General features: G+C 40.0%; 1 protein-coding gene and 1 pseudogene across 1 annotated transcript in view; one reads left to right on the forward strand and one right to left on the reverse strand.

The window, feature by feature from the left end:
- The window catches only part of WWTR1 (WW domain containing transcription regulator 1), a 142,004-nt gene extending 118,211 nt beyond the window's left edge, over positions 1-23,793 (forward strand). The window contains exons 5-7 of the mRNA XM_008008746.3: positions 12,453-12,586; positions 14,298-14,410; positions 20,046-23,793. Coding sequence (XP_008006937.2) covers positions 12,453-12,586; positions 14,298-14,410; positions 20,046-20,230 — 432 coding nt within the window. The 3' untranslated portion in view covers positions 20,231-23,793. The remainder of the gene's footprint in view (positions 1-12,452; positions 12,587-14,297; positions 14,411-20,045) is intronic.
- On the reverse strand, positions 14,677-14,772 carry LOC119626008 (U6 spliceosomal RNA; annotated as a pseudogene).
- Positions 23,794-24,058: the final 265 nt, after the last annotated feature.

Raw genomic sequence — 24,058 nt, forward strand, 5'->3', positions numbered from 1 at the left:
GGATGGTTCTGGTGTTCTGATGCCTTTTTATTTTTGTTATGGAGTACAGGAAAAGGTCTAAATAGACTTTTTAATCATGACAGATTTCTTCCACATGCAGAAGCAGCATGCTCCTGAATGTCAAAGATAGGATTTAAGACCATATAATTAATGGCATTGGAGTGTTCTATAATAGTTTTCTGGGGCGTTTATCAGGATGCCTGATTATTCAATATTCAGGTGTGGACTGTGTGTTTCATCTTGGTGGATTTCTTGAACTCTTTTGGTGATTCTCTGCTTCACTTTTTGAACCTAAGCCATGGCAGCAGCGGGAAATGGACTGGAATTAAAAGTGCTCTTTGGCTCACTTGTTTAGTTGCCTTCCAGCATATGGTAGGAATTTGGAGAGATGGGGGAAATGGTGGTCCTGGTGAAATTTAAAGATTATCTGTAGGCTTCTGTTTGTTCTGTCTGTCCTACCCCTATGTCCTGGGTAGTCAACAACTGCCTGAATATCCCTTGCTCAGTGGACAGTTTGTAATTACACTGGCTCTCCTCTTGCTTGTAGGCGGCCTTAATTGCACAGCCTGTCTTCTTGGGACCCATGCCCTGCAGGTAGGCCTAGACCTACCTGCCCTTCTACCAACCGAGCCTCTCTGGGAGCAAGGCCCCAGGCTATGCTCTCTTTCTACAGTAGAAAGGGAGGCTGGCAAAATTTAATAAGTAGATGAATTTATTCCCTAATTATTACTACATTATCACTGCTGTCTATAGTTTATCATTCTTGAATGATACGACGAATCTGAAAGGTCCCTATGGAGAATATGCTATATAAATATTGTTTCAGTTTTCTTCCTATTCCCACTAGGCATATAGTTTGATGATGTTGTGCCATGAAAAAAACAACTCTTTGGTCCTCGTTGCATGATTTGATGTATACCGCAATGCCAAAGGTTCACCTATTAACTCATTGGCATTGAAATCATGCTAGGATATTAACAAAATGGATCTGAGGAAACTTTGATTACAACTATAAAGCGAGCCTTCATTATTTCAGTACGGAAGCTCGTATTTTTTCCTTCCTTCATTCCTTTATCTCTTCATTCATTCAATCAATATTTATTTAGTAGAAAATAATAGACAGGTAAATGGACGTGACTGCCTTCAGATAACTTGTATTTTAGCAGAGAAGGAAAAATAATTAACTCTAATCCAAATTCATGGCCAGAAGGGTAAATTAAAACCATTCCCTGCTTCGGAGGGGCCCAGTGGCTACCATCTTTGACTTTCATTACTGGAATTGAGACCAGATGCACCTGAGCAGAGTTCTGTGAAAGTGAGCATCAGATACTCCTTTCTCTTTCCAGTGACCCCTCAGGTCAACAAACTGTTACCATCTACAGAATTAGGATCAAAAGAGCCAGTAAGGTTTGCTATCTCTGCTGATAAGGAATCTTCTGAAGTAGAATTTTCTTAAATGCAGTCCCTCCAATTTAACATTGGCTGCTGTAGCAACAGAGCTGAGCTACTTGTATCTGATAATTGATGAATTGTCTTGAAATATGGCAGACACTCCAAGTAGAGGGGTACCAGGGAACATGAGGGGATCCCACCAGGCCTGCAGTACACAGCCGTATCAAGAAAGTAGACCTCTTCCCGCTGTCAACAGGCATCTACCGTGGAAGACATAAAGAGTGCATTTTTGTGAAAGGAAGTCTTTTGTCCGTGTTAAGAGTTTTCATTTATTTTTATTGAATTTCCCAAAGGCTGTGAGGCTCCTTCAGGTTCACCAAAAAAATGGCAACTCTAGAAAAAAAAGCAATTCTTATTGAAGGTTTGCTTTCTCTTCATTTTTTAAAGCAAATTAAAATTTTGTTTGTTGAGTTTTTTTTTTAAGTAGAAAAAAATTTTAATTCCTGACTAAGTGTGGTGGCTGATGCGTGTAATCCCAGCACTTTGGGAAGCCAAGGCGGGGGGATCACTTGAGGTCAGGAGTTCGAGACCAGCCTGGCCAACATGGTGAAACCCTGTCTCTACTAAAAATACAAAAATTAGCCAGACGTAATGGCAGGTGTTGGTAGTCTCAGCTACTCAGGAGGCTGAGGCAGGAGAATTGCTTGAACCTGGGAGGTGGAGGTTGCAGTGAGCTGAGATCGAGCCACTGCACTCCAGCCTGAGCAACACAGTGAGACTCTGTCTCAAAAAAAAAAAAATATATATATATATATAAATTACTGAGTTACTTTTGTGATTAAGATTTTAAAAAAGTATTTTTGCCAAGTGCAAGAAGCCAGACTTCCCCCCAAAACTACATCCTGTATTTTTCCATTTATGTGACATTCTGGAAAAGCAAAACTATAGGGACAGAGAAGAGATTAGCACTTGCCAGGGTTGGCAATAGAGAAAGAGGAGACTCCAAAGGGGCAGCACTGAGGAATTGTGGGGCAGATGGCACAGTTCCGTATCTTGGTTGTGGTGGCTATTTCACAGCTCTATGCATTTGTCAAAACTCAGACGTGTATACCACAAAGAGTGAATTTTACTGTATGTAAACAAAAAGAATAATAAAAGAAAATTAATTGCTACACACGAAAAGACAAAACATATGTTTATGGTACACAATGTATAAAATGCTAAGCAACAAAAAAGGAAATTATAATCACCTATACTCTTACCTAGAAAGAGCAACTGTCAATATGTTGATGATTTCTTTCTAGTGTTTTTGTATGTATCATGTGTATCAATGTGTCTACTTTGTTTTTTAAAAGACAAAAGTGGTAGCATACTTTAATACCGTTTTGTTGCCTCTTCTTAATATATTGAGAAATGATTTGTTTATTCTGTGTCAGCCATGAAGTTGTGCTGTGACTTTGTATGTACCCATTCCAAGCGCCTAGAATCCTTTCTACAACAGGCCATACATAAATTTTTAAAAGTCATGAGCCACACACACCCACAATGACTACAGAATATTCTGTTGTTACAACTGAAAAATTAAATGCAATATTTGCTCAGTATCCTAAAAGGCATGATTGCAACTTTACCAAATGAAATGGGAAATTGTAGTCACAGGTAAGACACTGAGAAACAGGCTTGTCAGTGCCTGTTTATCTAAAAGAACAATTCCTTGACATGAAAACAGGCATATGGCTTTACCTGAAGGAGTATTTCTTTTCATGTGTATTATTCATTTAAATGTAATGGTGTGGGGCCGTCTGTCTGGAAGATTTTAAGCTCGAGGACCAGAACCTGGAAGATGAGTAAGTGGCAAAGCCTTAGCTCCCCCTTGTCCCTTCAATGGGGCTGCCTTGTAGAGAAATCATTATTCCCAAGCAAATTCAGCCCTGCTTTTACCCTCAACCTTTTTTTTTGGAGTGGGGGTGGTTGAGGGACAGGAGAATGCAGTTTGTCAAACAAAAATGCTGACTAAGCCTGGTCTCCGGTCACCGGGGCAACAGGGATGAGGAAAGAGGGAGGCCTCGGAATTCTTTTGGCAGGTCTGTGGGATTTTTGCCGGGCTTGACAGCCACCAGGCCAGGCGGGCCAGCTGGCTGACCTCGCACAGCCATCCTGACAGAGGGCTCCTGGAGGGGGACACACCTGGCTGTGAGCAGCGCTGGCCTTAGGAAGGTTCTGAGGCCGGGGTTTTTTTTTTTTTTTTCATGCAAAGAGTAGCTTTTTAGCGAGCTAGGCAAGTGTCACTTTGGAGCAGATCATGAAGCATAAATGTAGGGCTATTTCATAGCCTTTGCTTCAGAACAGAGGACTATTTAAATTTTAGAAAAACATTTCATAGCATTAAGTTTCAGACTTGACTGGGTTAGCAGAGGTCATGTAGTCTAACATTTTGTGAATCTATAAATCCCTCCGTATAAGCTTGGCTATTTAAGTTCATTCATATATTTGTTTTACAAATGCTCTAGGCATTAAATGTGCAATTGTTAACAACAGACCCAGCCCCTTCCCTCACAGAGCTTCCATTCTAGCTTGTGTCAAGTGTTTTATTTGCCTACACGTCCCAGAAATAATCCATTTTCCAAAATGTCCCAGTGTGCCCTTGTTGTTGAATAGTAGTATCAATTCAAGTCTTTTTTTTTCTTTTTCTTCTTTTTGAGACACAGCCTCACTTCATCACCCAGGCTGGAGTGCAGTGGCGCAATCTTGGCTCACTGCAACCTTCACCTCCCAGGTTCAAGTGATTCTCCTGCCTCAGCCTCCTGAGTAGCTGCGATGACAGGTGCGCATCACCACGCCTGGCTAATTTTTTGTATTTTAGTAGAGACGGGGTTTTGCCATGTTGGCCAGGCTGGTCTCGAACTCCTGGCTTCAAGTGATCCGCCCACCTTGGCCTCCTAAAGTGCTGGGATTACAGGTGTGAGCCACTGCACCAGGCCTCAGCCTTCTTTTTTTTAAGTGAAGACAGAAGAGCATCTAAATTATAATGTTTTCTTTAATGTGATTTGAAGGGACAACAGAAACCAATTGTGGAATAATACAAATTTGTTTTATGCACTCTGAGTAAAAAGAGCAACAAATAGACCATAGATAATAATGACAGACTTAATAAATGCCTTCCTAAAAGTATTGCAGTTTCGATTGTTCTTTTATAGGGACAATGTGGCAAGTGAGCATTAGTGATGAGTTGTTTCAAAAAGAGAGTCTCCGGGAAGTGTGACAGTGCATTTCTAGAATCCCTTGGCACTGAATTAAAAAAAGATATACATCAGTAATTTTGTTTTGTCTCTCCCCCGCCACCCCACCCCGCCCAGTAAAGAAGATAAATAATTCAGCATTCTCTCTCTGAAGTCCCTCAGGGTTTTGGCAGAGAAAGCAATTTCTCTGCATCCAGAATAACTATTTTAATACTGGGATTTCACAATACTGTCTTTTTTTTTTTTTTCATTTTTTTTTCTACTCACCCCACCCTTTATAATTAAAACCATCCAATCTTCCATTTTTGCAGAGTCCCTGGCCACACACACTTAAATCAAGCAGAGCAGCCTCTGAAGAGCTGATTGTCATTTGTTTCCCTTTTGAAGTGCATTCTGGTGAGGGCAGGAGCTGGCTGGCAGAATGTTCCCTCAGCCAAGGCGGGACAGAGCTGCAGATGCTTTCAGCTGCTGTTTACGTTCTCATCTCCTCTGTTGGTTTATTCCACAGGCAAGCTGCAGGCCAACGACCTGGAAGAAAAGGAGGTTTGAGGTTTGCTTGCAGGGACACCTTCAGCTCACAAATCATCATTTGTCTTTCACATGCTTACTTCTCCAGATATTTTACATATCACCCGTCCTCCAGCTGCTAGGAAAGGGTGTTTTTAACCCATAAATAATTACTCATTTCAGAGAGCGAGATAGATGACCACAAACTCACCAAGGGATTCTTGAGCCCTTATTTTGCAAGTCTTTCCACCCCAAGCTTGGACATAGACAGAAAATAAATTTGTCAGAGGAGGGTTGCATCAGGGTTGGCAGGGAGAGCTTTCCTTCTGAAAAGTGCCCTCAAAATCGGAATTTATAACTTTGCTTGATGGGTTGTGAATTCCTAGGACATGAGCTCCACTCATATACGTTGAAAACTATCATTGAATATGTCCAGTTCATTCTGTTGCCCTGTTCAAGGGAGGAAAACTATGTTCAGGAAAGTTAAATCGGCTGTTTCAGAAAATTTCCTCTGACCTGTCTGAGGTAGAGGGGTTGGAATTTCTATTTTATAGCTGGGAAAACAGGTTCGGAAAAATGAAGTAACTTGCCCAGTTCTCACAGCCAGTAGGTGAAAGGATTGACAATTTGAGGTCTGCCAACCTCAACTTTTCTTTCTCTGCCTCACTGAGACTTTGCCACAAACTGGGCCTCAGTTTCCTTATCTATAAAATGGAGATAACTGGGTTGTCATGAGGATGAGATGAAATAGCATGTTTTTTTTCTTCTTCTTTTCTCTCTCTCTCTTTTTTTTTTTTTTTTTTAGATGGAGTCTCAGTCTGTCGCCCAGGCTGGAGTGCAGTGGCGCAACCTCTGCTCACTGCAACCTCCGCCTCCTGGGTTGAAGCAATTCTCCTGCATCAGCCTCCCAAGTAGCTGGGACTACAGGCACATGCCACCATGCCCGTCTAATTTTTTGTATTTTTAGTAGAAACAAGGTTTCACTGTGTTAGCGAGGATGGGAAATAACATGTTAAAGGGCTTAGAACAGTGTTTCACACGCAGTAAGCAATATGCAATTTTTAGCTAATATCTCTGCCTCCCACACCATTTAACACTATCAGTAGCTTGTTCTGTTGACTGCCTCACTGTGCCAGGTCCATTATAAATATGCTTTCTCATCTTTGTAGCATCCCAGCAAGATCAGTCTTATAAACCACCATTTTTTTTTTTTTTTTTTCAGATAAACAAACTATCAAGAAAGGTTAAGAATTTAGTTCAAGATGCCACAACATGTAGTAGCTGAACTGGGATTTGAACTCCAATCTTTCTGGTTCCAAAGACAGTTTTTCTCCTGTGCCATGCTGCCTTTTCGGTGCCAAGCTCTGGACATGTCTAATAGCATTAAACCCCAACTACTGTTTGAGAATTCCAGTTGCTAATAGCCTGGAGAATTGAGAAGCAAGCAGTTCCTGCACTGAACTGATAACTAGAAAGCCCTTCATCGTATCTGCCTCAAATCTAGGCTAGAAGAGATCTTCCTTCTTTCCTGTGACAGTTCATTAATAGTTTGAGAGCCACTGTGTGCCCTTCTAGTCTTCCCCTGTGGTTAAATAGCCCCATGCTTCTTCATAGGATGTGATGCCCTGACCCGTCGCTATCCTGATTGTTCTCTGGTCACTCTTTGTAAAGATTTCAGTTAAGGTAAAGTGTTGGGTAGGGGCCTGGATGCAGCCTTGCACCTGAAGGTTGATTGGAGGAAGAGGTCAGTTGGAATAGCTGGAGGAGCAATGATGATCTGCTTCTTGAGATGGAAAGTAGGTTTTGAGCTTGGTCTAGGAAACTGAAGATTTGTTTGGAGGGCAGGGTGGACACAGAGGGGACCCTGGAAGGGATCTTTGAATATACCTATTTAATTGGAGCACAGTGGGAAATGAGTGACAAACCAGCTTAACGTTTGTTTTCCTGCCTCGACTAGAGGGAGCAGAGGAAGGATGGGGCGCTGAGTGAAGCCAGCTGCACCACCGATGCGCAGCGGCAGAGGCCTTGAGTCATGCCTTCAGCCCGCCTTGGCCAACTGTCACCCCTCTGTTTCCATGGAAGCTTACTTCATCCAGTGCCTGTCTTTGTCTTTGCTTCAGCTGCTTTAGTTTCATCCATTTTGACTGCTGCTGTTTGGTCTAAGTCAGATGTTTTCATTTTTACCCATGCAAGAGTAGTGGATGTCACATGGCAGTCCAAATCCTACTGGGTCTGGGCTTTAATTTTATACCTACATTTAGTATAAAACAAAACCTTCCCCTGTTTGGATGGGAACATGTTGGTGAGGTTACCCCTTTTATTTTCAGACCTCGGGTTTTGTACTGTTTCTTTTTCTCTTTCAGTTCATGAGTTGAAATAAGAAAGTATTTTCATTCAAAAAAAGGCTAGAATTTTTAAAGTTCTAAATACAGAACTTGTAATATAAAGTTTAAGTGAAATAAAACATCTCACTACTCTCCATTTATATTCAGAACAAATTTTATGTTATATAAAATGGTTTATAAACCTCTCCTTGTTTGAAAAAATTGTTTTCTTAGCCTTGGTGACCATTGTGAATTTCACACTTTGGTTTAATCTCTCCAAGGTGAAAGTTGACCAGGAAGAAACCTCTCACCACTTAAAGTGGATCAGTTCCACATGACAGTGTGACTTTTAAAATTGTTTATTTTGGTTTTTTGAGATTGGAATTCAGAAAATGAAATAAGGATAATAATTCCTTCAGCATTTATTATGTGATCTAAGCACCTTATAGTGTTATCCTGCTTTATCATCACAGCAACCTTCTTGGGTGGGTGCTATTATCATCCCCACTTTACAAATGAAGAACAGAGGGCTAAATAACTTTCTATTAGATAGCAGGACCAGGGTTCCAGTTCAAGCATCTAGCTCCTGACCACTTGGGCCTCCTGCTCATCCTATGTTAGGGGCAGGAAAGAATGCAGCAGGACCATTTCTTGAGGATGGAGTCTTCACCTGGCTAGTTGGGTTGTATACAACAGGCTATTATTTCACTCATATTTGTGATTGAGGTGAGATTGCATGTTTTTAGTTTGTATTTCCAAGTACCCAGTGTATGTCTAGCACTGTTAAGGTAGTTGGGATGCAGGAGTGAACATGACAAACAAGGACCCTTCCCTCGTGGAGCTTACATTCTAGTAGGAAAGACAGAGAATGAAGACCTAAGTTGCATTGAAGAAAATTAATGCAGATTAAGAGACAGAAAAATGACAGGGGTGAGGCTATTTTAGGCAGGGGTGAGATAGGAGCATCTCTGAAGAGATGATATCTGTAGGAGGCAGGCATTAAGTGAGGGAATAAGCTTTAGGAAGATCCGAGGAACATCTTGCAAGAAGAGGGAACAGTTGGTGCAGGTGCAGGAGGTGGGAGGAGCAGCAGAGAAACCGGAAGACTAGAAGAGGGTGAGGAAGGGGAGCCCATCAGAGACGTGGGAGGAAAGGGTGGCCAGTGCTGTTATGCAGGGTGTGGTGGTCTGCAGCGAGGACCTGCCTCTATTTACCATCCAGGTAGAACAAGAAGCAGGTGGCTTTAGAGCAGGGGGCCACATAAGCTTTACCTTGGCTGCTATGTGAAATAGCTTGTGACCGAAGAATGATTTTGGAATAATCTTAGACAAAGTGTTGTATTATAAATAATAACTTTCTCAGACTGGCCTAATTTATATTTCAAAGCTATTATTCAGGCTGGGTGCAGTGGCTTACTCCTGTAATCCCAGCACTTTGGGAGACCAAGGCGGGCAGATCACTTGAGGCCAGGAGTTCGAGACCAGCGTGGGCACCATGGTGAAACCATATCTCCACTAAAAATACAAAAATTAGCTGGACATGGTGGCACATGCCTATAGTCCCAGCTACTCAGGAGGCTGAGGCATGAGACTTGCTTGACCTGGCAGGCAAAGGTTGCAGTGAGGTGAGAGCACGCCACTGAACTCCAGCCTGGGTGACAGGGTGAGACTCCATCTCAAAAAAAAAAAAAAAAAGGGGCAGTCATTCTGGACACATTCAACACCCTTTCTGATTTCTCTCTCATTTGTTAGTCAGTTGAAGGTAGAAAATGATACTGTGAGCCCCCTACAGACAGAAGGCAACATTTGCCCTTAGGATGACTTGGTGGTTAAGTCTTCAGGGTAGTTAGGGAAACATCAGGGCTGGAGAATAGAGCTTCTGTTCTCTTTGATTTAAAATAGATGGAACAAATGTGAAATGGCACAGTGAAACATTTCCCGCAATGTAGTATAGGTTTTTCAGCTTTGGTTATCATGAATAATCCTTTAAATTTTATTTAGATATTTTATTTATATATTTAGACACACACAAACATTATTTTCTGTTTTATTTAGTAGAAATAGCTAGGAGTAATTTAAATTAATAGGAAAGTTTAGAACTATTTCTTTTCTATCTAATTTTTGATATTTGTTCTTATTTTATATATCATTACAGATAACAATTCATATGTGTTATACATAATGTATTTTTTTTATCCCATGAAGTTCCAGAAATGATTCTTACTGTATCTAAATTTAGAACTCCTGGTAATTGCAGATTCAACTTGTATTCTTTTTTTTTGAGACAGAGTCTCGCTGTGTCACCCAGGCTGAAGCACAGTGGTACAATCTCAGCTCAGTGCAACCTCTGCCTCCTGGGTTCAAGTGATTCTCCTGCCTCAGCCTCCCAAGTAGCTGGGGCCACAGGTGTATGCCACCACGCCCGGCTAACTTTTGTATTTTTAGTAGAGACGGGATTTCACCTTGTTAGCCAGGGCGGTCTCGATCTCCTGACCTCGTGATCCACCTGCTTCGGCCTCCCAAAGTGCTGGGATTACAGGCTTGAGCCACTGCCCAGCCTCAACTTTTATTCTTAGGACTTATGTTGATAAAGTTTTGTCAAATAGAAAGGAATGCAGCCATCTCATCAACTTTTATATTAAAAGTGTCTTTGTTTAGAGGTAAACTCCCACATTTATTCAGAATGGTTGAAAAATGGAATATTCTAGTAAAGTTCATGTTTTTGGATAATGAGGTTATGAGTCAAAAGATTCTTGCATTTATGATTAATAAAGTACTAGAAATTTACCATTGACAAGGTACATTTTTTCAAACTGTGGCTCAGGGTATGTGAGTGTGCTTGAGGGATGGGGACTGGTGGGGTCCAGGCTTTTTATGCCAGATTCAATCCTTGTTGTTCCTTCTGAGGCTTTCAGGAAAACTTTGGTTGGATAATAAGGTTTCTAATGCACCCTGCCTACCATGTTAAAAACAACTCTCAGAAAGTCATTTGATTTTTCTAGGTTTATTCAGAAGGCACTTCCAAGATTTAGATGGTGAATGAAAATAACTTCTTACCAAAAAAAATCTCCATTTTTTGGTTTGCTTTTTATAGATTCCTGAATAAAATTTGTTAGTTAAGTATTCGATTATTTGCAATTTAGATGAACAGAAGTGAGCCAGAGACCCTTTCCAGCTAGAAGATTTATTTCAGTATAAGTTAACAATACAGTTGTTTTTTTTTTTTTTTTAATCAGTCGGTCTCTCATGGTTTGTAACAGCACAACGAACTCTAGTAACTGAAAATTTTTATAGCCGATGACTTCACTAGGACTTGTCTAGACAGCAGTTACCCTCTAAAGTCACAGCATGTTAGGGCTGGAAGAGATCTAACAAAGATACTGTAATTTAGAAGTCCTAAATGTTCTGTTTGCCATTGTAGCCATGGTTTTACGGTTTGAGGGACAGTGAGACCAATGACTTCAGCATGGAAAGTGGGAAATTGATAGGCATAAATATGGGGAAAGGCCTAACCTTAGTTTGGGATGCAAATGTAAACATATAAAAGTATTCTCTGGAAACAGCAGCAAATTTGAAAGGAATTTGATGTCTGGTTATGTTTGTCAAAAAGGAGAGACTCCTGGAGATCATACCTAGAGAAGGTAATTGCAGTCAGTAGATTTCTAGCATTTTGGATGGACTCTCCTTGGCAATGTAATGCTAGCTTTTATAAAATAATGTTTATATTATTTGTTTTTGCTAATGAAATCCATATGCTGTGAAACAGTTACTTGTCTGTGGGATTTGGATTGGATCTACATGTTTCCCCAAGCTTCAGCATTTTAGTCAACGAAGTAGTCAAATGGATTGACTTTTTTTTTCCTTTTTTTTGAGACAGCGTCTCACTCTGTCCTCCAGGCTAGAGTGCAGTGGTGTGATCTCTGCTCACTTTAGTCTCAACCTCCCAGGCACAGGGCTCCTCCTACCTCAGCCTCCCAAGTAACACCAGGCCCAGCTAATTTTTGTGTTTTTTGTAGAGACAAGGTTTCACCATGTTGCCCAGGCTGGTCTCGAACTTGTGGGCTCCAGTGATCCGCCCACCTCGACCTCCCAAAGTGCTGGGATTATGGACGTGAGCCACGGCCCCTGGCCACTGATTGACTTTTCAAAGTAAACTTTCAACTCATTGTTTTGCTTTCCTGTCTGTAAACATAAAACTGCCAGATGCAATTTAATGTAGAGCCTGTACTCTATAATTCCACAGTTTTACTGGCCTGTAAGTGGCAAAGACCAGAATGTACCTTATAGTCCAGAGGAATCTGATTGCTTTGATTGATGTAGATTTGGTTTGAGAACCTGAGATAGAAATAGCCCTGTCTCTGAGAAGTGTTTTGAGAGGACTTTCTATGATTTGGGTGTTTAAATAATTGCATGGGTGGGATGATTGCAACAGTTAAGTGCTCTTAGGTCAAATAATAGCTGAGCTTCCCATTAACTTTGTGAATGTGAAGTGACTTATGTCTGTAAGACTTTCTTCAGAGAAAGAATACCAATGGTTGCCTGGTGATTTTGACTTGCTGGGAGTAAATACACAGTGCTTTGTATTTGGTGAAAAATTTTTGTTTTTTTTTGAGACGGAATCTCGCTCTGTCGCCCAGGCTGGAGTGCAGTGGCGTGATCTCGGCTCACTGCAAGCTCCGCCTCCCGGGTTCACGCCCTTCTCCTGCCTCAGCCTCCCCAGTAGTTGGGACTACAGGCGCCCGCCACCTTGCCCGGCTAGTTTTTTGTATTTTTTTAGTAGAGACGGGGTTTCACCGTGTTGGCCAGGATGGTCTCGATCTCCTGACCTCGTGATCTGCCCGTCTCGGCCTCCCAAAGTGCTGGGATTACAGGCTTGAGCCACTGCGCCCGGCCTGGTGAAAAGTTTTCATGTGACATACACTCTGCTCCATGCCCTGTGACAATGAGTGAATGACTCTTGCTTCCCACTCTGACTGTTGTTACTTCTGTAGGAAGCTGCCCTCTGTCGACAGCTCCCCATGGAAGCTGAGACTCTTGCTCCAGTTCAGGCTGCTGTCAACCCACCCACGATGACCCCAGACATGAGATCCATCACTAATAATAGTTCAGATCCTTTCCTCAATGGGTAAGTTAATATTTGGGGGCCACTTATTTTTGTTCTCTTTATTATGTGATCTAGACTATGATATGATCTTTGTTTACATTGGGAAGAGGTGGAGAACTTGAGGGTTGAGGGTGAGGATAAAGGGAGGAAGTGGGAGGAGCTGGCAGAAAATAGAAAGGCAGGGGAAGTCATCTACATTTTAAAAAAATTTCCAAATTAAAAAATTAGTGATAGGACATAGAGTAAACCCCTAGTCAAGAATTTGAAAAAGGGCACGAATTTATATATTTTTAAAACATGATAGTGTTGTTTAGTACTTATACTTGGAAGAATCTTGTGGTTTTATGTAACCAACAGGGGATAAAAGCATGCCATATGGCAAGTTGAGAACAGAACAATTAAGAAATGATGTTCGGCCAGGCGCGGTGGCTTATGCCTGTAATCCCAGCACTTTGGGAGGCCGAGGCAGGCGGATCACCTGAGGTCAGGAGTTCGAGACCAGTCTGACCAACATGGAGAAACCCCGTCTCTATTGAAAATACAAAATTAGCAGGGCGTGGTGGTGCATGCCTGCAATCCCAGCTACTCAGGAGGCTGAGGCAGGAGAATTGCTTGAACCCGGGAGGCAGAGGTTGCAGTGAGCCGAGATTGCGCCATTGTACTCCAGCCTGGGCAACAAGAGTGAAACTCTGTCTCAAAAAAAAAAAAAAAAAAGATGATGTTCAGGGTGAAATGTGAATAAGATCTATATAGTTTAGTAATTAGTATTCTACAATGTCAGGTTTCTGGTTTTGGTAATTGCACTATGGTTATGTAAGATGTTATCACTGGGGAAGCTGGTGAAGGGTACATGGGAACTCTCTGTACTCTTGCTGTGTCTTCTATGTGAGTTTAAAATAATTTCACAATTTAAAAAGTAATTAAAACAAAGGAGCAAAAAGTAAAGAGAATTTAGCCAGAAATATCTTCATGAGCAGAAGTAGTTTTTAAATCAGATAAAAAAGGCAATTCTGTATTTCCTATGCCTTTTCTTCTGCCTTTGCAGAGACATCTGGCAAACAAACAAATACAATTATGAACATTATTAAAGATAGAGGCAAAAACAAACAGTAGCTGAAATAATAAGTAATGGAGGTTTCAAGTTGTTAATTTTAAAGTATTTGAAATACAGAGAAGTACAAAGAATAATGTGAATTACCCATGTACCCACTACCCAGATTTGCCATATTTTCATTTAACCTTATTTTTTAATAAATAAAATATTACAATTAATATTTGAATCCATCCCCCCCACCAGTGAAATCTCATTTCTTTTCCCTTCTGTCCCCAGTGGTAGCCACTATTCAGAAACTGGTGTGTGTCCATCACACAGACTTTTATACCTCTTACTGCCTTTAGTGTATGTATCCATAAGCAATATTCTACATTGTTTTCTGGTTTCTTTTAAGTTTTACATAAATGGTGTCATACTCTGTATGTCGAAGAGTGTTTAAATGGTTATTTTGAGGTGAAAAGGAAATCAGTGGGTCAATTCACTGTGAATGGCCATACCTGATTACTTTCATTTTCATGAGGATATGTATTTCAAAATTAAAACTTTCCTTCCTCCCCAACCTGGAAAGTTGGGCAGAATGGCACAACTACACTAGTTTAGAGCTTTCGTGACTGTGTTTTAATTTTGAGATTTATTTAGTGGGCTCGCATTGAAGTTTCTTCATCTTTTGCTCTGCAGAGGGCCATATCATTCGAGGGAGCAGAGCACTGACAGTGGTCTGGGGTTAGGGTGCTACAGTGTCCCCACAACTCCGGAGGACTTCCTCAGCAACGTGGATGAGATGGATACAGGTAGGAGCAAAGCCTGCAAGCACTGACAGTGGGCTTGTGTTTTTTAAATGTTCTCTTCGGTCATCTCAATTTTATTTTTCTTTTCTTTTTATAATTTCAACTTTTATTTTATATTTGGGGGTACACGTGCAGGTTTGCTACATGGTTATGTTTTGTGATGCTGGGGTTCGGGATATGATTGCTCTCGTCACCCAAGTCGATAGTTTGTTTTTCACCCCTTGTTCCTCCCCACTCCCAGTAGTTCCTAGTGTCCATAAAAATGTTGAAAAAAAATGGAATGCTTCATCAATTTACATGTCATTCTCATGCAGGGGTCATGCTTATCATTCCAGTTTTAGTGTATGTGCTGCCAAAGCGAGTACAGTCATCTCAATTTTAAAATCCAACCAGAAACACTCAATCTCAACAACAACATCAAATAACAACTGAAAAGCCACTGAACCCCCGGGCACTATTAATAAACTGTAGCCCCTTCCTCATAGATTACACAAGTATAGTTTTACATCTGGGCACAGGATTTTAAATTCTGTGTGTGTGTGTGTGTGTTTTTTAATTCATCTTTGCTCCATATAGTCCCTTCCTCACAATTGCATCAAGACACCACTGTCTGCTCTGCCATGCTTCCACAGTGGGGTATTCATGCTGTTCTAGTTTTCAGTTGTAGCATATGGGCCACCCTTTCTCCTGGAAAGTGACACTGGTTTATAGTTCCAGTACCCAAATTTTTTCATGTCATTCACTGCATTTGAAAAGCAATTGGGGCCGGGCGTGGTGGCTCAAGCCTGTAATCCCAGCACTTTGGGAGGCCGAGACGGGTGGATCACGAGGTCAGGAGATCGAGACCATCCTGGCTAACACGGTGAAACCCCGTCTCTACTAAAAAAAAAAAAACCAAAAAACTAGCCGGGCGAGGTGGCGGGCTCCTGTAGTCCCAGCTACTCGGGAGGCCGAGGCAGGAGAATGGCATGAACCTGGGAGGCGGAGCTTGCAGTGAGCTGAGATCCGGCCACTGCACTCGAGCCTGGGTGACAGAGCGAGACTGTCTCAAAAAAGAAAAAAAAGAAAAAAAAAAAAAAGAAAAGCAAATGGCAGTGGGCATTTGGAATGTTGAGCGCTCAAAGGATTCAAAATTGTCAGTTCCAAGTTCCAACATGGTAATGACATCCTCCCTCAGCAATTAAAGAGAAGAGAGTCAGGGTTACTTTTACCTTGTCCCCCAGCCTGTGCATCCTTCAGGTCCAGCCTCAGCAGGCTTCCTGATTACCTTTCTTTTTCTCCTTTTCTCAAGGAGTGAGACTTCTAATTGCAGAAACTGAAATTAGTTTTATTAGTCTTATCTAGACTTAATTATGAAAGTCATAAACTGACAGAAGATATTCTAGAACCAAAAATGAATGACAGCAGGGTGTCCACTATTTGGAGTTATTCATGCAAGTTCCTCCTCCATTATCATTGATGATAGAAAAGTAATTGTTTTGTATTGAAAATAAAAAATTGCTTCCCCCAAAGTGTTTGCCATAGTGCCTGTGGTTTTTTGCACTCCACTCTTACATGGCTCCTCTTTGTGTTGTGAATCTAAATTGTTGGAAAGACCAAGAGTCAAACTCATAGCCAGGTGTCTCACAAATGCAGTAAATTAAAGCTCCTCCCCCGGTGTCTTTCGTGTAGGTTGTCGTCTTTGCGTTGAGAAGATTGCAAAGACTGTCTTGTGAGGAGTCACAAGTTTATTACTTCAGTTCTCCTCCCCATCCCCGCCGACAACCCCCTGCCCCTTTATCTCTCTCTCTCTCTCTCTCTCTCTGTTTTTTGAGTGTGAGATTTATTTTTACTGTCTTTGGAATAGCCTTAGAAAGTGGCTCCTTTCTATGTTTAATAATTGTTTACTATCATCTTCTAAACACTGGGCAGCCAGTAAGGATAAAAAGTAAAGTTAAGGAAAAAAGTTCAGGAGATCTAAATCTAAGTTTGGCATTCAAAAAAACAAAACCATAAAAGAGGATGGATTCTACTCTATGTCTCTTTAAAATAACCTCAGGTGGGTAAGTAGGGAGCGTTTTATTTTGAAGCCATAATGTGGAATTAAATGATGTCCTGAAAAGAACATAGTTTCAGCCAACAGGCAGCCTGAGCTGAATCCTTGCTTCTCCATTCCTAGTAGCGCCTTTGGGTAAGTTACATAGCCTCCATGAGCCTCAGATTTCTCACCCATAAAGTGGGAGTGATATGCTCACGGCAGAGTTGTGAGGAGTCATGAGATCACAGAGCCCAGCTCAAAGTGCTCTTCTCCACTAAGAAGGCTGATGTCACACACACAATGGACTTGATCATGTCAGAGTGCCAGGTAAACCTGGTTAAGTGAGAGTCAACTCATTGAGTGTGGGGCCACCTCTGTGAAGTCTTTGTAGGAACTGGACATAAATCCTGTCAAGGGGAGAAATGTAATTATACAGTAACAAGATGAGTGAAAGCTGTGGGGGCAGGCAGAGCTCAAATGTGGCTAGGAAAGATCTGTCAGGCTGTGGACCATGCGCTGGCCACATGCTGAAGGGAAACGAGCCAGCTGAGCACCCCATTTGCAAAACATACATGGAAACAACAGCTGGGCTTGGTGCAAAGATCCAGTAAAAGGAATAACATGAGCAAAAGCTGGGAAATCATCCATCCTTCCAGAATATTCTGCAGTAATCACACCCTTTTAAGAATTGCCTTGTGGCTGGGCACAGTGGCTCATGCCTGTAATCCCAGCACTTTGGGAGGCCGAGGCGGGTGGATCACCTGAGGCCAGGAGTTCGAGACCAGCCTGACCAGCATGGAGAAATCTCATCTCTACTAAGACTACAAAACTAGCTGGGCGTGATGGCACATGCCTGTAATTCCAGCTACTCAGGAGGCTGAGGCAGGAGAATTGCTTGAACCTGGGAGGCAGAGGTTGCGGTGAGCCGAGATTGTGCCACTACACTCTAGCCTGGCCAACAAGAGCGAAACTCCATCTGAAAAAAAAAAAAAAAAAGAATTGCCTTATGTTGTTTCTCTCTTCCACTTTCTAAGTGGATAAACTGCAAAGACCAAAAATATTACTATGAGATTGCAGAGCTGCTTCTATTTTAAAATTGTTAACCTTAATGAAGAAGCTTAGCCAGTATCCTCATGCCTTTAATCCTGAGAAGAAAGGATAAGAGGATTTTTTTTTTTTTTTTTTTTTTGAGACAGGGTCTCATACTGTCACCCAGGTGGGAGTGCAGTGTTGTGATCTCAGCTCATTGTAACCTCCACCTCCTGGGTTCAAAAGAGTCTCGGGCCTCAGCCTCCTGAGTAGCTGGGATTGCAGGAGTGTGCCACCACACCTGGCACTGTTTTGGTTTTTTTGTTGTTGTTGTTTTTCATATTTTTAGTAGAGACATGGTTTCACCATGTTGGCAAGGCTGTTCTTGAACTCCTGGCCTCAGGTGATCCACCCACTTTGGCCTCCCAAAGTGCTGGGATTAAAGGCATGAGCTACCATACCCAGCCTAGGAATACTTTAAAACAGAGATTTTGCTTGGCTAACAATTATATTTTGAGTATTTGAAAGTTAAAATGGGAAATGAATGATTCTAACTGGAGATAAAGAGAAAAAAAGACATCCAGCACTTCAGATCAGATAGTTTTTTAGAACAGATACTTTTTAGAGCCTCATTTTTATCTGTTACACTCTAGTAAGTAGAAGAAAGTTATTTTGGATTTTGTTTTTTATTTTATGTTGTTTTTCAATATCAGTAACACTGTATTGAGGTCATATTGTTGAATTTGATTTAATTTTTCAGATTACTGCCCTTTGCAATGAAAATACTGTAAAATATTGCCCAGGAATCATTGATATTTTGTGAGTTCTAGAAAAGCCATTGTGTTTTGCTATCACCAAAATCCAAATTGGATTATGGTTCCTTCATCATTTGGAAGGATATAATTTTTCTCCTTGGAAAACACAGATTGCTAAAGTGAACTTTCTGCAATTTTGCTTAAAATAGTGGAACTTCCCTGCACACTTTTCAGGAAGGCTACTGCACTTGTAACACACAAAAGATAATTTAACACGTTTTTTAAAAATGACGTTATGGTGGAAGCTGACCTTAGTTATCAATGCTTCTCAATTTTTGAAGTAGATATTATCTCTTCAGAAAATTGTTTGAGACTGTTTGAATTAACCTGTTGTTTTGATATTGTATAATTAATAGTGGCTGAAGACCTAGGTTTTTCTTTCTCTCAGGACAATCAACATTTATCATATTTTTATATGTATATAACTTTGTATATGTCAATGACACCTAGAGCCACGGATGTGTGGCAGACACTGTATGGCACTGTACTCCAACTTTTGTAGAAGGCACTTATAATCCCAATTTCCAGATGGGTAAGCTGAGAATCAAGCAAGTTAAGTGTGTCTAAGCTTACACAGTCACAAAGCTCGATCTAATGACACAAAAGTCAGTAGTGCATTCTGTCCCATACTATTACACATAAAGAACCTATATTCTTCATGTCGTATCCCAGACACCTACTTTTCCTCTAGTACAGCAATTGCTCACCTGTGTTCTGTAGAACTTCAATTTTATTAGGATACACATACTGTCAAAGTAGGTTTAGGTGATTAAATGGGTTTAGGAAATAGTGGCTTAAAGAAAACAAAAGATTTCTTTTTTTTTTTTTTATTTCGATATGCACTAAAGTTTTTTTTTTCTTTCTTTCTTTTTCTTTCTTTCTTTCTTTTTATTATACTTTATGTTCTAGGGTACATGTGAACTGGCTAGCCATAAATAGAAAGCTGAAACTGGATCCCTTCCTTACACCTTGTACAAAAATTAATTCAAGATGGATTAGACACTTAAACGTTAGACCTAAAACCATAAAAACCCTAGAAGAAAACCTAGACAATACCATTCAGGACATAGGCATGGGCAAGGACTTCGTGTCTAAAACACCAAAAGCAATGGCAACAAAAGCCAAAATTGACAAATGAGATCTAATTAAACTAAAGAGCTTCTTCACAGCAAAAGATTTCTTTACTCTAAGACTCAAAGCCTTAGCATGCTTATATGCACTGTGGCTCATATGCTTGTGAGAAAGGTAGGTAGTTGTAGGGTGTAGGTATTAACAAAAAGAGGGAGAACGTCTGCAGAACTCCCTTTATAAATAATGCCTAAAGCCATCAATGAAGACAACTTTTTATTTACCTGGTTAAAAGAAGCTTCACATCATTCTCTTTGAACATAAAGAAGGATGGTATGGGTAAACACAAGTTTACAATGAAACCTGTCGATTATAGTTCTGTAATAACGTGTTTATTACAGACAGGGCCTCTCCACTCTTTTGTAAAACAGTTCTTCACACCTTTGTCATGGGAAGGCACAGATCATAGATCAGATCAACAGTGCCTTTCACATGCTCCTTTCTTATCTCCTTGGCCTTTTCCATTCTGGACCACATCTATCCAGAAATAATTTTCAATTTCTTCCACATCTCTGTACCTCCTATAAGTAAGAGTCAATAATGTGGTAGCTGAAGACATGAAGGTGAGTGTTGTGTTAATACTTGAACTGTTCCTCCTTCAAGAGCCTAAAAGAAGGAATTAAAATGGTTTCTTTTCACTCTGTTATAGGAGAAAACGCAGGACAAACACCCATGAACATCAACCCCCAACAGACCCGTTTCCCTGATTTCCTTGACTGTCTTCCAGGAACAAACGTTGACTTAGGAACTTTGGAATCTGAAGACCTGATCCCTCTCTTCAATGATGTAGAGTCTGCTCTGAACAAAAGTGAGCCCTTTCTAACCTGGCTGTAATCACTACCATTGTAACTTGGATGTAGCCATGACCTTACATTTCCTGGGCCTCTTGGAAAAAGTGATGGAGCAGAGCAAGTCTGCAGGTGCACCACTTTCTGCCTCCATGACTCGTGCTCCCTCCTTTTTATGTTGCCAGTTTAATCATTGCCTGGTTTCGATTGAGAGTAACTTAAGTTAAACATAAATAAATACTATATTTTCATTTTCTGCAAGCCTGCATTCTTGCGACAGATTATACAGAATTGTGTCTGCAGGATTGATTGTGCAGAATACTTTTCTCTTTCTTCTCTGCTGCCCCGTGGCTAAGCTTTATGAGTGTTAATTGAAATTTATACACCAATTGATTTTAAACCATGAAAAGCTGACCACAGGCAGTTAATTCTGAGGGCAGCGTGGTCCAGGAAATGTGCACAAAATCAGACCTGATTTACAGTTTCAAAAACTGTATTGATGACAGTAGTATCAAATGCTTTAAAAACTATTTAACTTGAGCTTTAAAAATCATTGTATGGATAGTAAAATTCTACTGTATGGAATACAATGTAATTTTGAATCCATGCTGGCTCTGATGGCTCTTATTAGTCTGTATTTACAAAGGCACACAGTCCTATTGTAGCTTATCCTTTGTTATTTTACTGCAGAGCATCTAGACAACTTAGTCCCTCCAGTAGGAGAGTAGCAGCAGCAGCATTAGTCACAGTTCTTACACTATAGATCTTGTGAAAGAGACCAGTTTGGTACTAATTATGAGCATTTTATTCAAACAAAAGGTTTTGAAATATTACAACTTGGGATTTAAAAAATTGCAGCTTAGAATTTGATGGTGGGTTTCGTTTGTTTGTTTGTTTTTGAGATGGAGTTTTGCTCTTGTTGCCCAGGCTGGAATGCAATAGCACGATCTCGGCTCACTGCAACCTTCACCTTCCGGGTTCAAGCAATTCTCCTGCCTCGGCCTCCCGAGTAGCTGGGACTACAGGCACCCGACACCACGCCCAGCTAATTTTTTGTATTTTTAGTAGAGATGGGGTTTCACCGTCATCGTCAGGCTGGTCTCAAGCTCCTGATCTCAGGTGATCCCACCCATCTCAACCTCCCAAAGTGCTGGGATTACTGGGATGAGCCACTGGGCTCAGCCTTAATGTTTATTTTATAAAGCACTGTAATTTTGTAGCTGATGATAAAAGGTAGCCAAATGTTTTTGATAAATCAGTGGCAACTGTATTTTTGTCTTTTGAAATAACTCTGAAAACATCAGGACAACATAGATTTCAATCTGATAGCACACCACACACAGTAAGCTGTTGCTTTTTAAATTCTGAAGCCTTGTCAGGTTTGCTTTCTAGATTTCAAGTGTTTAAAATAATTCTATCTATGAAACTGAAGGATGAAGCAGATCTCTGACTGACGTGTAAGAAAAAAAAATGCCCTTTGAGGGTGTATGGTGGAGAAACATGTTTCTGAATTCAGTAAAATTGATTCCTAAGTATATTATCCTAACCCTGTTTGCTACAGTTGGTATAAAAAGGCATGAAATATGTATTCAATACCTCTTATGTAACCAAAACCATTTTTTATTAGCTTTTAAGGACTGAGAGAGCATCATGTTCAACTGGCACGCAGTCTGCCTGCATTGCCAATGAAGTCCTCAACTGTTTAATATTTCGAACTAATATTATTTATAATCTATGAATTTAATCTTTTTTGAAAGACATTAATAATTTGAGTCTCTGAGAGGACACTTTCAATTTCCATGGGGAACTTATTTGTTGGGGATCTTAAATAAGATTCCTTTTGATCTACCGGAATATACATGTACAGAGTACATTGGATCATGTTGGAAAGAAGGCAAGTGAAAAGGTCAGAGATGAAGTAGCGAAGTTATGGAATATCGTGGAAAGGATACTAGTTGTGAAATGGAAAGAGACGAGTTATAGTACCCCAAAAGCAAAACAAGTAGGAGATGCAAGAGATGCCCCAAAAGGACAAAGCAACAATTTTCTGTTACCACCTTTATTACCGGAAGACTCTGTGGTAGAAGAAAAGAAGGTTTTGGTGCACCTTATGTGGGAGGAGGAGGGGCAGGGCACGCTGATGCTGAGCATGCAGGCAGACAAGAGCGTAGCCTGCTGTTGCCTCCATCACTATGAAGTGACTTCTTTTTCCTGAAGGACCCATGGTTTATGTTCCTCTAATTCCTTTCACTCTCCCTAAGCCCTCTGGGAGAGATGAAGGTAGATGATTTTATTGCTACTAAATTGAAGGGAGCACTATTTCTTTTTGTCTTTTGTTAGCTAAAAATTGCAAAAAGAGTTGTACATTCTTGCTTAAAATAAATAAATGAATAAATAATTAAAAAACAAGGGACCTAACAAAACTCAGCAGTGTTACTGTATTTTTAAAAAATATTTTTATAGACTCATTTTCAGGTTATTAAATGTAAGAGAAACAGATACCCCTCTTTTTTTAAGTAGTTAAATCATTGATGATTTATATTACCAATTTTTAGAAGTAATTTTCTAGTAAGCTTATGGCATTAGAAAATACTAGAAGTTTTTTTTAGTTAAATTAGTTAGAACATTTATGAATGAATATAATAAATATTTTTTTCAGAATGAAATATGGACCCTTTGTGTTTACTAATAGATAAAGCCAGATATAATTTTTTTGTTTGTTTTTAAGGCCACAAAATACGGCCTTTGTTAAAGAACACTAAAGTTAGAAGTCTAAAGTTAGAGCAACTTTTTAATGGCTATTTCCTATTATTGTAAGTGTTAAAACCCTGCAGAATTCTTGATAAGGTGCTATTTATACTATATTTCTTATTATAAGACAACTGTCTTTAGCCTTTTTAGTACTAGTCTTTTTAGTACTAAATCAATCAGTAAACATCATCATTTCACCCTCAAATTTTGTCACTGAAAAGGCATATCAAAAGAAAAATAATTTCAGAGATCTTTCTTTCAAGATATTTTTTCCTGATATTTCGTTTTGAAGTAAATACATTGTCAAAACCTAATTGCAATTCTGTTAAATCTAAGTAATTTGTAGACGGTGTTTCACCATATTATTTAGGATGTGAAATGCCATTTCTTTCACTGATTACACCATATACAGGAAGCAGGTAAAACAGTAAAAACTTGATTGTGCTGGTCGATGCCAGCTTGGTTAAAAAGCTCTCTGCAGAAGTGATCTAGAATGACAGAAGTGTTGCTAATTACAAGATGTGTTCTCATGATGTAATTAGAAAGTAACTTCTCAAAGTACAACTTTTATGAAAAAAATAAGCTGTTAGAAAAAGGAAATCGTAGGTTAATTTAATTAGGAGAATGGGCAATTGACAGAGACCATTTTCCTAACACATATATGTGCTAGTACTTTAACTTTTTAAAATTTTACTTCTATGTTTTGTAATATAAAGATTTCTATTTTAAGTTTAGAATGTTATGCGTACCAAAAGTATGCAGCCAAATCGATCAGATCAAACCATTTTACCTGGAGTTTGGTACTGGTTTTTACTTCTCTGATTCTGTATAAGAAAAATAAAGACAATTGAACTTCCACTGGAGCCTTTGGCTTTTCATTATTTGTCTGTGTTCCTTTTACTGGGGGTTTTGGGTGGTACAGAAGATAGGCTTATGTAACCCTCCTGGTAGACAATGAAAGAAAGAAAAATCTGTAGGCAAACAATTTCTTGGCTCATGTGCCTGGCCTTCAACATTCTACATGTTTGCAGAATTCTGGTTTCCACTTTATTTACAAAGTCCACTGAGGTTTTTACATATATATATATGTATATACCTTTAAAAAATAAAAAAACCCTTTATA

The sequence above is a fragment of the Chlorocebus sabaeus genome, chromosome 15, assembly GCF_047675955.1.
Source record: "Chlorocebus sabaeus isolate Y175 chromosome 15, mChlSab1.0.hap1, whole genome shotgun sequence".
In the NCBI taxonomy this organism is placed as follows: Eukaryota; Metazoa; Chordata; class Mammalia; order Primates; family Cercopithecidae; genus Chlorocebus; species Chlorocebus sabaeus.